At 31.4% G+C, this 19,088-nt stretch overlaps 1 protein-coding gene across 22 annotated transcripts in view; it reads right to left on the bottom strand.

Annotated features, from left to right (window-relative positions):
• Positions 1–19,088, bottom strand: part of ADGRL3 (adhesion G protein-coupled receptor L3) — an 807,141-nt gene that overhangs the window by 9,527 nt on the left and 778,526 nt on the right. For all 22 annotated transcript variants that reach the window (XM_036895181.2, XM_057502261.1, XM_057502262.1 and 19 more), the window contains one exon: positions 15,508–15,604. In XM_036895181.2, the coding sequence (XP_036751076.2) occupies positions 15,508–15,604 (97 nt within the window). The remainder of the gene's footprint in view (positions 1–15,507; positions 15,605–19,088) is intronic.

Genomic DNA, 19,088 nt, shown 5'->3' with positions numbered 1-19,088 from the left:
GATTAAAATCACAATGAGATATCACTACACACTTAAAATGGTGACAACATCAAAAGTTGACAAGGTTAAAGAGAAACTGGATCACTCCTATTTTGCTGGTGGGAATGTAATCCAATACAGCTACTCTGGAAAACAGTTTTGGCAGTTTCTTATAAAATTAACCATGGAATCACCATATCACACAGCAATTGTACTCTTGGGCATTTATCCACAGAAATGGAAATGTATGTTCATAAAACAACCTGCACATGGCAGCTTTATTTGTAAAAGTCCATAATGGGTAACAGCCAGGATGTCCTTCAATAGGTGAATGGTTAACCAACCAGTGGTATGTCCATTCTGAGGAATACTACCTAAGCAATGAAAAGCAACAACTTTTAATACACATAACAACATGGATAAATCCCTGAATAATTATACTGACAAACCAAAAATAATTTGAAGTGACAAAATTATAGAAATAGGTAACAGATCAGTGGTTGCCAGGGGTTAAAGAGTGGGGGAGTAGGTATGGTCACAAAAGGGCAAGATGAAGGTACTTTTTATGTGGACATAAAAGGGCGATGTCCTGGAGGTGAAGGAACTACTCTGTATCTTAACTGTGGTGGTGTAACACAAACCAACTCTTGTGAGACAATTACACTGAACTAAACACACATAGGCACACACACGAACACAAAACAAATATAAATAAAACTGAAGGAACCTGAACAAGATTGGTGGACTGTACCAGTGTCAAGATACTGGCTGTGATTTTTAGTTTAGTTTTATGAGATATTAAGGAAACTGGGTAAAAAGTGCATAATCTCTTTAGTGTTTCATACAAGTGCAAGTGAATGTACAGTTATCTCAAAATAAAATATAATCCACAGTGAATGAATAAAACAAAAACTATTAGTTACTTAAAATGAACTAAGGTAAAAACCTTAAAAAGATAACACTCCCTCATAGGTCAAACAGGGGTGACATGTATGGCTGGAGATTATATATACATTGCTATACATTTCCCCTCATTACTGTACATTACTTAATTAGAATTAATTGGAAAACAAGCAGCTGGAAGGATTGCATACCAGTTTTTCCTTCATATAGCTTATAAAAGAAAATATTCCTTTGTCATATAACTATATATATAGCTATATATATATTTCTATGCTGTTGTAAATGAAGATGCTCTATGATTTAGAATAAGGAAACAAATTGGGAAGAATGAAGCATAAAGAAGAAGGAGACTCATTATTATTTTAATTTCTGTTTATCATTCAGTTTATAAAAAAAGCTAAAAATGTAAGAAAAAGTTTAATCATACAGAAATGGAGTTTCATGATAGAATTCTACTGAAGTGATCACAATTCTTATAAATAATCCATCTGGTTATATCTTTCCTAGCATGAAGTTTCTTTTCAGTTTTTCTAAGTGTTTTTCTAATTTTTGAATATACTTTAAAGCATTCTTACCAGTGAAACTACTAATGTAGGAAAACTGAGTATTAAAGTGCATTTTACTTATCACCAATTCCTGCTAAACTGGAAAGGGCAGCAACAATAGCAGAAATGCTATCAGTATAAAACTGTGTTACACATTGTTGGACAACATGGAAGCCACATGGAAGGCTTGCTAAAACCCAGGTGCAATCCAGAATTTACTGATCTATCACCATAGCCATATGGTGATATATAGTCATAACTGGAGATCTACCTGCTGTTAAATCTAAAATCATGTATACATGTATAAAAAAAAATTAAAAACAAAATACATTTTTCCTTTCTATCCTTGGTATTAAAGACCTTTTTCCTGACATAAAAAGAATCACTACTTAAAGTAAGTTGCTTTCTAGTATCACTCACTTTTACACATCTGGCACAGTTTGAAATCAATGTAACTAGTGTCACTGAAATTTATTTTAGTCCTAAAAATGGAGATTACAATGCAAGTGAGGGCTCAGTAAGAGAAGGATATGAAGTTTGATCATTAATATTTTGCAAAGAGTATAAAGTTATAGATACGTTCTGTGAGTTTACTAGTTTGAATGAATGAGGGATATATAATAATTTTATTTAATTTGATTCACCTCTGGTAAGAACTCGATCCTTCTCCATGCTTTTCAAGGACACTTAGGGCTTGGAGCAAACTTTAAGAGGTCCTTTTTCCTGTTGCCATTCGAAACAAGTGCAGTTTTCCTGTGAGGTAGTCTCACATGGCTCCCACAATCCCCACTCACATTTAGGCATTTCAATTATACTCTTGGTGAAAAACTGGACTGTGGTGAAAAACTGGCTACTTGTCAATGCCTAGATCTTTTAACTAAAATTTGCTAAGAACCTGTCTTCCTCTGTCTTTTAAATGCAAAGTTACTTGTGTCTATTCTCTATAGCTGTACTGCATTTCACTTGTCTTTGCAGAAGTCTATTCTGTTTGCACCTGGCTGTTTCCCCAATTTACTAAGGTCACTTTGAATTCTGATACCATTTTCCAAGGTTCTGCCCATCCTGTCTCTTTCTCTTCCCTCCAGCTATCTTCTGATTTATAAACTTCCCTTCTAATAGCTGTGAAATTGCTGAAGACTTCTAAGAAGATCAGTGTTTACAGACCATCTGTCATTGTTTTTCAGCTGAAAAGTTAAGTTTACTACTCAGTCAGTTTGGAGACACAAATAAGTTGATGCTACGGGGTGGAGAAGAAGATAGTTATAAACACTACCTATGTGAAAAACTGTGTTTATGAACTAATTTCACTGGAATATAAACCCCAGGAAAACAAGGAACACATAGGGCTTTTTTCCTGCTCTATACCAAGTGTCTAGAAGTTCCTAGACCTCAGAAAATATTTGCTTAAGTAATGAAAAATCCTGCATGAAATCTATGGCAATTTTAAAATATAAAACTAAAACAAAGTCATTTTTATCAATTTTCTGAGCAATTTTTAAACTTGAGTAAATATTTTTAAGAGTGCCAATTGTCTAATCCTATTGTGGTTTCTTTATTTCCTTCTAACACTATACTGGGTACTATAATATTGAAACTTTAAAGCAGAAATGAACACTCAAATAATTGTTTGGGGATACAAAATGTTACCCGAACATTAATTGCAGATAATAATAAGAGAGGGAAAAAAATAAAACCCCAGCACAACCTGCCATGACTCAAAATAAAAAGCTCAAATTGGGTAAAAAAGCTCAAAGTAAAAGCTCAAAGTGGCTATGTAAAAATAGCTGTTCCTTAATTATCTGACTCACTAAAACCTGGCTGTAATCTAGTCAGAACCTGCATATTTGCAGTCAGAACAAGGATGAGCTCTTTAATAAAACCATGGAAAAGGAATTAACACTGAATTTCAATATATGCAAACCACCAGCAAAGCTGTGAACAGAGTGCCAAACACAAAATCTTCATTTCTGGGGAAAGCCTGATACACAGCAACCTGGATGTTCATATTCCATCCTGAAAAACTTAGGGAAGCTTTTCTGATCATTATTTGAAAGTTGGACCCTAAAGCTACTGATAATGATTAAATGTAAAATTGCAGATAATCATTTTTAAGTCTTTTACTTTTTTATATTATTTATACTGGTAGATAGAGATGAATATCAAGGTTTTGGAGTGAGTGAAATTTGAATGGAATCATGAGCACACTCTTTTCAAATGTATAGTTTTATCACAAAACAGTTTTACTTCTTTCCTTTCTATAATGAAATAGGTGTTTTGACACCGGGAAGTCCTGAGCGACAGCGCCGTCTAGGCCAGTTCAGTGTGATGTATGTAATTGAGGACTGAACATCTAAGGCAGATCGGCATGCTTTGAACTTGTGAAGTAAAGACAGATCTGAAAAAAAGATGACAGTTGAATCCTACTTGAATCTGTATTATACCATCCAGAAACATAATTCAAACAATGTTTCTTCTTGACAGCAGGCTAGCAAAAAGTATACTGCAAAGCTCTTAAAATAACTTGAATTGTCACTCTGCTCTGCCGCTCACATTTCATTTTTTTAAAAATGGACTTACATTCTTATTTGATTATATCGGATGGAAAAAGTTTTTTAATTCAAAACCTGAGTGATCTAATAAGCCAACTGATTGCACCATTTTTATGGTCACATCCTAATATACCTCAATTTTCAATTTCTTGTTATTTATAAATATATAGAATGGTAAATGTTATGTTTGTTTTATTTCAGCAAAAAGTTTTACGTAGATCTTTCTTCCTTAATATAGCTTATCCTCCATTCTGTTCCCTCATAGTTCTCTCTCTCTTGATTTGAAATATTTTTCTTTTGTGAAGGAATTTCCATTATATACATTAACTGATGTATATAGATCAGCAGGTTACTATTGAATGATGCCTTTGTGCTCCTGTCTTCAGATTTTAATTTTGGCCCATATAATAGAGGTTTCACTGTGTTCAATTAAACATAGTTGCACTAATGATAATATTTTCTATGGAATTAGAATGCTAATTTCAGTGTAAGGCAAAGGATCTTTTACTGGATGATGGTATCTAGGAGGTTTTGAAACCCTTAAGCTGGTATGTAAAATGCTTGAAGGACGTATTTGTGTGCTCAGTTGTACACACAACATGCCTACACTCCTTTCTGGTGAAAGGGTCCCAAGACTTTTATTTTCTTTCAGAAGATTTAAGAAAACTGGTATAAAGGGAAACAAAGCATAACTGTCCTTCTTTAGCAAGTAAATTATAATATAAGCAAGAAAACTAGAAAAAGTTATCAGAAGTATCAAAATACATCTTATGCATATAAATATCACCTAATAAGTTGAAATACAATGTAACAGAGAAAGGTTGTAACTCAGAATTTGGAACTCAATAATATTTTAATATTATCTCATCTATTACCATCATTTAATACATAAAGAAACATAGGTCCAGTGACATTTATGGTTTATTAAGGTCACACATGACTCTGGTAGTTTTACTTAAACATATTTAGAGTGACTTTCAAACAATTTTTTGCATTCTCTCCCAAAAATGTGTTTCAACAAAATGTTATTAGGAGCCTTATGGGAGTGCATTACTTTCTCCTCAAATGCTTTTTTGTAATATTCAATTATTTAATCTTCATATTCATGTATTAATTTATGTAAGATATAATATAAAAATACAAGTAAATAGACAAAAGAGCTCCCAGAACTATGGAGAACTGATTTAGTAGGCATTGTCTATTTTAAGTATTGTGTTTCCTATTTTCTGCTTCTCTGTGTATCAAAACACCAACACGCATACACAGTCTACAGAAAGACAGTACAAGTAATCATTGGCTTAATTTAAAGGGCTGCTTTATAAAATGGAGACAGCCATATAAAATTAAGACCAAGGTGTTTATAAAAAACAAAACTGACAGAATCTGCATGCTGTTCTTAATAATTATGCAGAATAATTTTTAAGACTACATAGTCCAGAATTTTATATTTTGTATGGCTTTTATTCAAACAATTAATGAAACTACAAAGTGTCAAAGAAGAAATATTTTATTGAAAGCCCGGCACTCTTTCATCATTTTCTTCTAAAGTCATAAATTGAAGAGCTGACATCTTGATTTATCACATTGTGCACTTTTAATAGCCAACAAGTTTGCTATTAAATTTTCATCAACCTGCCTATTAAATTTCTTTCAAATGGTTCAGAGATACTTTAGCTTCTTTTAATAGCTAATTCATTCACTGGGAATCTATTAATACAGACTTCCATGACATGTTTTCTCCAGAGGACACACTCGGTTATTGTTAGTTCAATGTAAAATGAAATATTCTGAATATAGAGGTGTTTCCTCTTTTTTAATATATAAATTCAGAGCTTCAGAGTTTGGAACCATAGAAATTATCTATTTTATACCCTCTGACTTGGCACTAATTGGCTTTATACACGTCTTCTTGTCCAGAAGCATGAGTTTTTCTACAATAAATAGTTAGAAATCAAATTGCTGGATCATATCTTGTACATATGTTCAATTTATGACCTATTTGCTGAAATGCTTCCACGAACAGTGTATATTTCTCAAATTCTCACTAGGACTTGGTATTATTGTCAGACTGACATTTTTGTCAATTTGAGAAACCATGAAATGATATCTCATATTACTGTTATACTTTGCATTTTCCTGATTACCATGAGACAAGGTTGGGTAGGTGTTTCATATGTTTATTGGCCATAAGTGTTTTCCATTTTGTGAACTGTCTGTTTTTATCCTTTGCCCACAAATATATTTGGTTGTTGAATTGTATTTATTTATTGTTAGACATTCTTTATACAATGTAAGCAGTAACATTTTGTTTGTTATATGTATTGTTTACACGTTCTCCCAATATTTCACTATTATGAGTAACCTTTACACTTTGAGACAAGAACCTATGTCTTTTTCTTATAGTTTATAATCATTGTTTCACTTTTCGTTGTTTTTAAGAATGTCTTAAACCTAAAATCTAAAATATATTTTTCTTCTATAAGCTTTGAAGTGTTATTTTTTACTATACATGTAATAAAAATTATTTATATGTTACATATGCTAATGTTATATATGTTATATATATTTTTAATTTTTATGATAAATATATGTATATATGCTCCATGGGAAAAAAATACTTCGTTTTGGCATGAAACAGGGTTGTGTTGCACCTAATGTAGCTGATGCTATTAGATATTCAGTGCTATTTTTTACATGATTAACTAAAAGCAAAGCTGCTCAAAGATCTTACGTTTCCTGACTGCTCAAGCCAACAGTGGTAGGATTGGAATTCAGAATTGTTGGTGGCTCTGCTTCACAAGAGAGGAAGTCGTTGGTCTGCAGTAGAAATGGTGACTCTATACTAGGTGGCATTCCTCTCTAAAACATCTTTCGTGGTCAGAGCCATGTATTTCTGTGTGCTATTAACTTGGACATTTTGGAATATATTTCATAGTATTCAAAAACGAAGAATACCAAGCCTAAATATAATGGGCCAAGTTTGCTTAACCACAGGCAAAATACCAGTAATTTACAGATAATTTTGGTAAATCAAAAGCTTTTTGCAAAAGAATATTTATGTTTACCATTCAAACAGTAGCTCTTGATTTTCTCAAAATCAGATTATCTTTTGATAATCTATATGGTATGTAGTCAATCCTACAGCTATATTTAATTATGTCACACATTGCTTGTGCATTTTTGCTGAATGAAACAAACCTTAGAACAAAGGAAAGTATAACTATTAAACTTTATAAAATAATTTACCAATGTGAAGAAAACTTCTTTCTTTTTAAAAAATTATTTGCCCTTTATTGGTAAACTTTCTTATGTTGTGCCTATTATATGCAGAAGGTCTGTCCTGGCTAAAACCTGAATTTTATATTTGGAACTTATATTTGAAAATAACAATGTTTGGGAAAAGTAGATACAAATTCAAACAAGGTATCTATGAATAGTATTTCTTGATAATGTTGTCCAGAGAAGGCTTATTTTATCACATGATCATAATCAGCTCTGTGCTCTTTAGACTGGGCTTCAGTGAACTTATATTATTTTTGTTCTCTGCATCAAGATTAACTATCTTCCTTCAATCTGTATATCCTCTCAAACTTCTCTTAATTATCCAGTAATTTTCTGGGGTCATAAATTACTTTCTATGAATGTGATGGGTAACTTGTCTTAGTTTTTGAAGCACCCACATCCCTTATAATGACAAGTTATGAAGAAAGCCTATTATGAAAATCATAGAACCTATCACATAAACATTTAATTTAAATGACATGCAGTATTTAAGGTTGAGCTATATAAAGTGCAAGCCTTTGTATGAAATTTAACAGGAGCTATTTTAATTGAATGCTGCACAATTATCAGTAATAACAATTCAATTATCTTTTTTTCTAAACATATACCCCCTTCCACATTTTAATTTTTTTCATGTAATTGAATTCTATTCACTTTCAAAATACAGCAGATACAAGTTAATATAATCTATTTCTTAGAAAGAAGTAGTTTGAGCAAATGATGACTCTGTAAGTTAACTATGGATATTATATACTGCATTTATATCAGCACAATCTTTGTAATACATTAGAAAACATTTTTCCAAATGAGAGGTACAGTCCAGTTTTGTTTGTTTTTAAATTCTGAATTATAAGATATTTCAGAGTTTTTGTTGAAACTGGAATTACCACATAAAAGTAAGATGTTTAAATTAACATTATCACTATCTATTTGACATAAATTCAAATAGATATGACAGAGGACACAGTTTCAAGGAATACCACATTTAGGAGTACTAAAGATCCAGGAAAAGTTATTGCTTGTTGGTTTGGTTCTATTACTAAATGATTATAAACATAAGTTATTTACCTGATTTTTAACACATCTTTGCCCTGGCCAAAATGTTCATCTTTTTACTGTAATATAAGAAGTTAAAAATTAAAGATAAAAAGGTTCTACCAAAAAAATACCTTAAGAGGTTCCAGGAAAGAAAAGAAGAATGATTATAAAATTCTTCTTGCAACCTAAGTTCTACAATTGACAATAGAGTAATTCAGCATATTCTATATCAAATGGTTTTGTAAAAGTAATGTTAGCACAATCTCTCTCCCCCAAATTCACAGTACTTTAAAGCTTTTCTTTTCCTAAGAGAACAGGATGAATCCAACTAAAGAATTAAACTTAGCACAAAATAGAGTGAAAAGAACTGAATAGTACATGAAGGAAATTAAGAAGTAAAGATGTGAATCAATAGTGCTGTTAAGAATATCTTATTTGTATGTGAGGGTGAAAAAAACCACTTTGAAATACATTCTTAGAAAATACTTTTCGTCTAATCTTCAATAAGCTTCATGAGTAACTGCCATCACAGGAATGAAAATTTTTGTCATCATGAATAGGACTTTGTGATCAGAAAGAACTTGTTTGGAATCTAGATTTTGTCCTTTATTAGCCATTTTACTTGGGCAAGTTACTAAGAAACCCAGATTCTTCATGAATATAAAGATAATGGATAATGAATAATGAACAATGTACAATAGGTAACTGATAGCTACATTTACTTAAAGAGAAATCCAAAATTGACCAGGAACTACGGCGATGCACATCATATTCCAGTAGAGAAAGAATACTGACAGTTTCTAAGTTAGAGCATTCATTTAGCTCTAAAAAAGATAGTATTTTTAAAAAATTCCATCATCAGCAGTTTATATGTAATAATTCAAAAGTAAGTGGAGTATGGTCTATAGTACTGTGTTTAGAAATTATCACATTTTCTCATCATGTTTGATTTATACAGACTACAGTACTAACTATATATAAGGCAATAAGATAAACTATAATAATGAGGAATCTACATTAATAAAGAACTCTCTAGAGAAAGCATCTATGAAAGCTATAAGAATAATAATGATAATAATATTAATAAAATACAAACCATTTTTACTACTGTGTAGTTGGCTGTGAGAGGCTGGATGACTTGAAGGGTTCTTATCAAAGAGACAAAGTTAAAAGCCAAGCAGAAGGACTCACTGGGCAAGCATTTTAAAAGTTTTTCTTTTTTAGTTCCTGCTAATGGTTTATAGCAGAACATTTGCTTCTGATTGACTAGAAATCAATAATTAATATATTTCATTTTGCAATGGAGAGTTCATTCTGAAAATTATTTGGACTCCTTGAGTAAAGAAACAGGATGTTAACAGCATTGTTTAATTATCTGTTTCATTGCAGCATCTCACTTTTAAATGCTGTACATATTTTGCTTTTTCGTTATTAAGCCGATTTTCCTCACACAGAAGATTTCATTATTTGTACATTTTCTGATTATGTCTTTTTTTGGTGACACATACAAAGGAAATAAATTAACACAGGGAATACTATTGCCTCCTTTACAAATGAAGAACATAAGGATAACAAAATTGGTGAATCTCAAATGAAAATTATATCGATGCCATAGGGCACTTACTATGTTTGCATTCATAGCATCATAATGGTTGTTCATAACAAAATGTAGTTTGTTATATAGGCCACTCTGATTTGTTAGCTACACAAATACTCTTAGGCACATCATTAACTGTTTTTGTAAGTTTCACAAATAGATGTCAGATTATATTGGATCTGATTAATATTCACAAACAATGATTTTATAATCCTTTAAAAAAGCAAGGGTTTTGGCAATATGATATATTTGATGAATATAAGCTAAACTATATTTACTGACATTAATACAGTGCAGTGGATGAGTATAAGGGTTTTACCCTGGTAGCTTTGATTTATTGAAATCATTAATCACAGTGAAATACCATTATGCTTTTTCATTTGCATTTTTCTTTAAAAGCATAAAAACAAAATATATTTAGTAGCCTGTATATTAATGAGGTGGCAGGTGATTTATTTATGAAGTGTCTTCTGCCTCAGCAATCAGCCTCCTGGGAAAGACAATATAGGCTCTGAGAAGACATGAGTTTAAAATGGGAATAAATCACAGATCTGCTATATAACTAGTTTTTTAGCAGGGCCCTCTGAATTAACTAGTGTTCCCTAAGACACTAAAGAATAGGATGGGGCTTGGAGGAAAGAGAAAGCAGTGTTTGCTTATATTATTATCTAAGGTGGGGAGAAAAAAATATTCTACCTTTATTGCTTCAATGCTAAAATATGGTTATAAATCAAAAGTGGAAAGTACAAGTAGGCAGCTGTAATTTGCATTTAATTTCTAATTTAGAAGAGACAATACAGTTTTATTAGTTTATTTCTTTTTGTTAGCCTCAAGGGTAGCACTATCTTAGGTAAATTATCACGTCTTTTACTTGGCATTCAGGTAACCACCTCATTCCTCCAGCCTATTGCTAAAAAATAAAAAGGAAAGGAAACCTTTGGTAGGAAATAATGAATTTTAATATCTGATTACTTGTGAGCACTCACAAGGGCCAGTTTTCATTTGTTAGAAAATACATACAAACTTCTGAATAAAACAATAATAATATTAATAGTACTTATTATGTTTCAGGCACTGTTGTAAAGATTAACATATATTAACTTACTTAGTCCTCTCAAGGTCTCCCTGAAGTGGGGAGTATTTATATTCCTATTGCTTAGACAATGACATTTCAAAATTCACTGGGTTAAAACTCTGTTCTCCAAACTACTAGGCAAAACTGCAATGCATAAGCCAACTCCTTGCAAATGTCTGTCACGGTGCTTTCTCCTTTGTATCAACAATGCTCCTAATAGGTCAGGTCACCTGTCAGTAGGTTGCTGTGCCACTGACAGCCAAAAGTTATTAAAATACTTCTGTAGGTCATCATAATTTTACTGATTACATAAATTTATTGAGAACATGTGTATATTAATATGAATCTGAACCTTGAAAGGAGAATCATCAGTATTAATTAGTGTTGCAAATTTCAGATCAGTTGATCTTCTGCCATATAACACATAAATTTAACTTCAGTAAGTGTAGCTTTACAGCTCAGATCTCCATGTATAAAAATCTAAACTGCATTAACCAGTGTGGGAGGTTGGTGAAATGGAGGCTGGCAAGTAGGGGGAAATAAACATCCACTATGCAACTAAGCCATTGTTCCAGAAGAAATATCTTTTTGCTAATTGAGTTACTCAGATGGGACAATATTGCCGCAGCTTGGTTGGGTGGAATGAGAGTGGTCTGGGGCATGAGTTTGTAATTCACACAAAGATACCATATTGGTAGCAGCTACCTAGCCAAACTTGATTATATGCTGAAATTTCTGACATCCTTTTCACTAAATAAAAATAAAATGGGAAATGCAATTATATTATTCATGATGAGATGAAGCCTAATCAAATATAATTTCAGAAAAAATCCAAATTTCTATATAGATCTACAAAAAAAAGTGAAAATGTTAGCAATTAATTTAACAATTGAATTGACATGGAATTTATCAGAAAATTCTTCATTTTTGGTTCAAACCTAAGTTTTAGAGGCACTGTTAATTTAAATCAAGCTACAAATTGTTTCTACCACTACTAAGAAGTTGGAGCTGTGGACTGATTTCAAGGTATGTGCAAGCAGTAAATATTTAAATGAACAAATGAATAAGCATTCCTGTGGGATTTGTGAAAATCTGGGTTTTGATCACAGTCAACCTTCCTTAAAACTCTCTGTCATCAACCATCAAAATCACCTTATGGCTCTCAAAAAGCTCCTACTACCTGTATATATAGTGGTATCTGTGAAGTTAACTTGATAGTAGTTCTGGGGCATTGGCCTCAAGGAATTCTTGATAAGAGTGAGTATGTAGCTTTGTAGCAAACAGGTCAGCAGGGGAAAATTACTCGTAAATATATAGGGAGAAACTGGAAAACATCTTTATAAATATAGATATTCAAAGAGCAAATGTAATAGAAGGCTTTAAAGAGATGAGGTAACCAAGTAACAAAGTCTCAAAGGGAATATATGAGAGATTACACAAATTGAAAATATCATTAAAACTACCAAGGTTTCACATGATTCCAAGGAGTAAAATTACAATAATAATCAGATTCATTACATTGGGAAATCTAGACAGGAAATCTGATATATAAGACGTAACAAGTTGGTTGAAGAATAGAATATTAGAGATGGTTTGAACAAATAAAAACCATTGAGAAGGAGTTCTACACTGCATGGTAGATGCTTATTCTTAAAGGCTTCCCAAAGATGATAATGATGGAATCTTGTTTGGAAGAATAGATGAGAAGACATACAGAATTTTAAAATAATTATTCTTTTGATGAATTGGGCAGTGGTATGAATAGGAAAGAAAACCTAAAGTGAAAATAGGACTAACTTTTAGTCAAGGTCTAAAACTATGTTCTAGTTCACAAGTCTAGAACTATGTTCTAAAGATAAAAATAAGAGATTAAATATATCTAACTGAGAAAGGAAAATGAAATTTGAATTAAAAAAATTGCTAGCTGTAATAAACTAAGAATGAATGGAAAGTTAGCGTGTATGAAGATGTAAAGATGCAGTGCCTAAAATTTTTATTTTAATAATAGAGAATATAATCTCTTAAATTAACAGAGGTGAATAATTATGTTACTGAGGTGACTGAAGTGTTTATCTGGAAACGTGAATCTTGGATTCCACCTACCTAAATATGATACACACGCCTGAATGCAGGGAAGATAGGACCCTGGGAAATAAGACAAGATTAAAGAAGGAGGTTAAAGATGATCTTCAGAGATATAATATGAAGAAATAAAATTTTAAAGTATTCCACTCATCTAAGATAAAAAACAATGAGATGAGAATAAAATGTGGAGTTTCTGACTTGTGGGACTAGAAAAAAATTAATATAGGAAATCAAGGCAATCACTGATGACTACCACCATTAAAGTCACTGAGTGGAGGAAGAATATATATTCTGAAGGAAAAGATCACTACCCAGACACATTCCAAATCATAAATTCAATTCATCCTCCTCCCCAAAATCATCCTTAGAGTAACCAATTGGATGCCACAAGAAATTTTAAAACATTTAAAAATATGACCAGTCAATATAAAATATTCTTACTATTTTCTTTAAATATATTTCAAATTGATCCAGTCATAGAAATATCACATATTCCAAGTTAATGAAATTCTTGAAAAGGGACTAAAAATGACATACTGACATAATAATGTTATGTAATGTGACTGACCTTAAAATTAAAGCCATAAAAAATTGTTCATTTAAAACAGTTTTTATTAAAGTTATATACCTCACAATTTTTACATAAATTTAGATCTTACTGCTAGACAAAATAAAAATTTTACATATTTTATCCATCTTCAAGTAGTTTATAAACAGTTCATCATTAAAATTATATTATCTAAGTTTTTGTTTAAACAACAATTATTTTATGGTTGTTGTGTTATTATATGTAAGATATTTCAAATAACAAATCCTATTAATAAGGATAGTTATTTTTCCTAGGAACTTATTTTAAGTTTTCTATGTATGAGGTTATTTAAAGAAAGAAATTCTATCGCTATGGAAGCAAATTACTTCCTAAGTTCTTGGAGTCATTTGTCAGTAATTTGTTTTCTGTGATTTGGAAAGTATGTCAAAAAATCAGAGTATTCATATTTAAATAAGTGTTCACAAACTAATCTTTAAAACTAAACTTAAAAAGAGAATACTTAAGAGATATTATATAAATCAATATACTTTAGTAAATAAAAACAGACTAATAATGAAACAAAATACAAGAAATTGTTTTAATGTGTTTCCTTGCTAGTTAGAGGAATACTTACATTCACTCTTCTTACTTAAGCCAAAATGATGTAGAAGATTTAATATCATCACTAGGTTACAGTTACTATATCACTGCCCCAAATAACATATGAAAGTCAGTCGAGATTATATATAAACATATATCCCAAAATCAAAGTCAACTCAGACACTACTTGTCCTACCTTCTTTTATATAAATAAAATGCAGTTTACTTGAGTAAAAGTAATTAAGAGCACCAGCATCTGAATCTTTCTTAATCATTAACCATAAGTGTTAAATTATTTATTTTTAAGTAGCATTTAATATAACAGAAAGCTGACAGAAACAGGTTTAAAACAAACTAATAATCCTACTTTGGGGATAAGAAATAATAAAGTTGATCATTGTTGATCCCTCAAATAACTACTGAATATATACATCAACACTGTCTCTTTTAAGCAGTGTGATTAGAATAAGTGCATACCAACACCACATTCTCAGATAACTGTATTCTAAACACTTCCCAGCATTATTGACTGATACAGTCTAGCTCTGCATAAACCTTGCATCTACTCATTTTTACTGCAGTCAGTATAATTCTAATCACACACACACACATACACTGTATGAGAGAGAGAGACAGAGACAGAAAGAGATAAAAGAGAAAGCAAGAATAATAATAATCATAATCATAAAAATCGGCCACAAACAGAACAGTAGATTAAGGGAACCACATTTCAAAATCTAAATGATGTTGCAGGGACATTTTAACCAGAAGCACATATACACACAAAAATTATATATATGTATGTAATATATATGTATGTATATTTCTCTCCTAGATTTTTAAATATCCAATATTATCTGGATAATTCTTTTAGATATGAAGTTTAGATGTGATTTTTTTCCCATACACATAGGTTGCCTTAAGTATGTATTAGACAGTATATTTTTACTTCCATAAAGACTATTAAATTGCTCCATACCTGGGACAATGTGGAACTCTATGATGCCTAACAGATTATATAGCCACATAATTGCCCATTTTCACTATTCCCAATGAGGCCTGACAGCTCACCAGTTTACTGGCAGATAACTAGAAAAAGTAAGTTCTCATTTTCTAACTTCCTTTCAGAAAAGATTTCCTGAAAATTCAAGGAAAAAAAAGGCTTATGAATAATGGAACACACTGCTACACTCCACCAGGTTTTACTTCTTGCAATATTCCTATCACAAGGAACAAGGTCCAGAAGTTGAAAATAAAGCAATGCATTTAAGGACTTCTCAAAGTATTCGCAAAAGTAATAAATATGAAAAACCATTTCTAATTACCTCTGTTGAGTGACGCTGAACTGTTTATATCTCCAGTAATGAAGGAAGATTCTGACTGCTTTCGGACTGTGTCATTCCACATTCTACGAATTCGGCTCTGGATGGGGAAAAGGGAAAATTAAATGAACTCACACGAATCATTCTTTCTCTTTCTGCCATAGCTATAGGAAATGCTTGTTTTGGCATATGGCAAATATACCAATCCAACATGCTTGCAATACAGTAGCATGAGAACATCAGAAATGCAGTTAATGATAATAATTGATTCTCATTAAGTGTATTCCTAAATGGCTATACTAAAAATAATTATAACTATAAAAAAGCAATAAGTGTAATGTACTATACCAATTTAAACATGTTGAAGATATATAGAAGTGTACTCTAGACAGTTAGAATTTAATAATTATAGTTTCCAAGGTAAAACAAATTATTTTCATTGTAACTTTTATGGGAATGGGATATTTAAATATGCATTAAGTTGTCAGTTTTTATAATATTTATATTACTAAACTAATATTTAGTTTAAGAATTCAGAATGTTGCAAGAAAGTAATATTTAGCAAGAAAGAACATAGAATATTATTAAAATGCTACTGAACTTAATATTTTCCATAAATTTTGTAAGAAGACTGATGTGATTTAATAGGTTACATATGATCTTGACTTTCCTTTCTTTTGAAGGAGATAAATAAAGTTGATTCACTAGAACTCGTTTCTTCACAGTAGGAAGTTTTCTAAAATTGATAATTCTTACATCATTATTTATATCCTCAAATTCAGTTTTCTGAGGGCCAGAAAATTCAAGAAAGCAATGCAAACCTTTTCCATTTTGTGGGAATCCTTTTTTCTGGTTTATTGTTTTATTATTTAATTGAGTTAGGGATCGAAAAAGTATTATCTTGTGAGGTGGAAACAAAATATTTTCAGAAGATTTTCTAAGGATGAAATGGTTGTAAGAACTATTACTACTAATAATAATGAAACCAAGCTCACAAATGGGTTATGTTCCAAATATATTTGAATTCCTTGAATAATAGGCATAGCTAATCTTAAAATATTAGACAATCAGTTTATGATCATGGGACATGCTTATCCTTCAGAAATATTTCCTGTATTATTATATAGGTCAGCACACACACACACATACATACACATACACACACACACACAGCAAAACTTATAAGCACAATAAGAAAACTGGTACAGAATTACAGACCCAGAGAACTTGAGGAATGTTTCTATTGAAAATATTTCAAAACTTCAAACTGAAATAATGGGAATAAACCTCACACAAGTTGTTTTATTAGTTAATTAATTAAAAATATTAATTACCCTCTATTACATGCCAAATACTAACCTACGAAATACAAAAGGGAGAAGCAAATGTCTTTGCTTTCGTGGACTTGTTTGACTAGTAAGTGATAGATTAATTGAGTTATCATAAAAATAAAAGCAAAGCTACAATGTGCCCACAAGTCTACATAGAAGCATTAATTATAGCTGAGAGCTAGGAACAATGCAAATGACTATCAATGGTAGAATGGATGAATAAATTATAGTATAGTATATAATAATGAAAAGGAAAAAGCAACACAGCCTCCTGCTGCAGCACAGATGTCTGAGGAGATAAGGAAAACAAAAGAGGAATATATACTGGATGATTTCATGTGAAAAACAAAATGCACTGTTGAAAGTGAAAATAGTGGGAACATTTTGGGGGAATAATTTAGAAGCATTCAGAGTGTTTCTGAAGTACATCCAGTATTCTAATATTTGACCAGGGTTGGGGTAATAAAATACAGTGCCACATATTTTGTGGACTTTTTTTCATGTTGTTATACTTTATAATTAAACATTTTTAAAGTACAAATAATAAGGGGATATGGTCTTGTCTAGGAAGTCTGTGAACAAAGCACTGACATCTTAATTGAGAGTTGATGGAATTATGATTATTATTAGGTAATATTTTTATAAGCTGCCCCCATTATTCCTCTTCTATTAGTCTCTCCTACCTGGGTTAGCCACACCTGTTCCTTGCTGTTCTTTAATACACCAAACATGCTTCTAGAAGCCTTAGGCTTGCTACAGTTCTTACCTCTGCCTGGAGTACTCTTACCCAGATTCAGGTATGTAACTCTTCATTTCTTTAAATCTTTGCTTAAATATTTTCTCCTTAAAGGACCTAATTTGATCAGCGTATTTAGAACTGAATTCTACACGTTCAACCTTGCTCTTCTCCCCCACAGTCATTACCACCTTCTACAATTTGACGTTATTATAATGGACTTCATATGTTTATATTTAATGACCCCAAATTAATGTCTAATGTTTGTGTTAGACATGAGGCTCTAGAAAAATAGAAAATTGTCATTTTTGTTAATCGACCTAACACATGCCTGAAATAATGCCTGGCACATAGTAAATATTATATGTATGCATAATAAAATATATGTTGTTTGCAAAATATTTAAATATTTCAATTATTTCTGTCTATGTACTAGTTCTATGCTATGTATTTTTCATGCATTCACTCATTGAAATCTCACAGGAACTCCCTGAATACTCCTTTGTTCATTAGAAAACTGAGGTTCGGAGGTTAATTCATGTCTTATTTCACAGACCTAATGAGTGGCATAATCAATATTTGAATCCAGTCATCTGGCTCCTGATCTATGGGATTAACAACTCACTACACTATATCAAATAATAGATGAATAGGAAAAGGAGAAAATGGTAAAGTATTTCAAGCAGAGCAAAATATATATTACATAGTACAGAATTAACATTCAAATGTTCATGGAATGAACCAGAATGAGTCTTAGAATATGGAGTATAAAAACAGTCACATAAGACATAATACAAGAGATGCCATATTAAAAAAAGACTTTCAAGAAGAATGCTGAACATCTATTGTGGAGGTGGAGAAACTATTAGAATAAGTTAAGGAAATGAAGAATAAAAGTTAGGAGATTTTCTCTGGTGAAAGCAGGGGGATTGACTAAGGGGAAGTTTCAAGAAGGTTAGAACATACAGAAAATTTTTTGTTTCCTAAATTGGATGTTGAGTTCACAGATGCTCATTTTGTTACTATGCTTCACAACTTAATAGACATTTTTTCATATTTCAAATGTCATATAATAAAAGTAAATACATCTAAAAATTCAATAAAATGAATGATAGATTAATGACAGAACAATTAAAGTTCAAAGTGTGAAGGACATACTTCAGTCCATAGGTTTTATAAACACACACACATACACACAAAACAATACAATACAATACAACTCTGTGAATAAATGTGTGACGATGGGTATTACCCATCTTTTCTAAGTGATTAGCATGGGGAAGTATGGGCGAGCAACAGTTAGGGAACGATATTCACTATTTAGTCTTGCCAGTCATGCCCTTCCATTATCTGCATTGTAGCCACAAAATCCTCAGTACATGTCGATGATAACCTGCCACTTTCTTTTCTAAATCATCCTACTGGCTTTCTAAAGTCATCAAAATAAAATCTAAATTTTCATACTTTTACAGATACCTCTGGATCTGTCTCTAGCCTTCTCCTGTGACTTCATCTCC

Source organism: Manis pentadactyla, chromosome 5 (assembly GCF_030020395.1).
Source record: "Manis pentadactyla isolate mManPen7 chromosome 5, mManPen7.hap1, whole genome shotgun sequence".
Classification (NCBI taxonomy): Eukaryota; Metazoa; Chordata; class Mammalia; order Pholidota; family Manidae; genus Manis; species Manis pentadactyla.
Note: the sequence above shows the minus strand (reverse complement) of the source record. Positions and strands in the feature narration are given on the sequence as shown.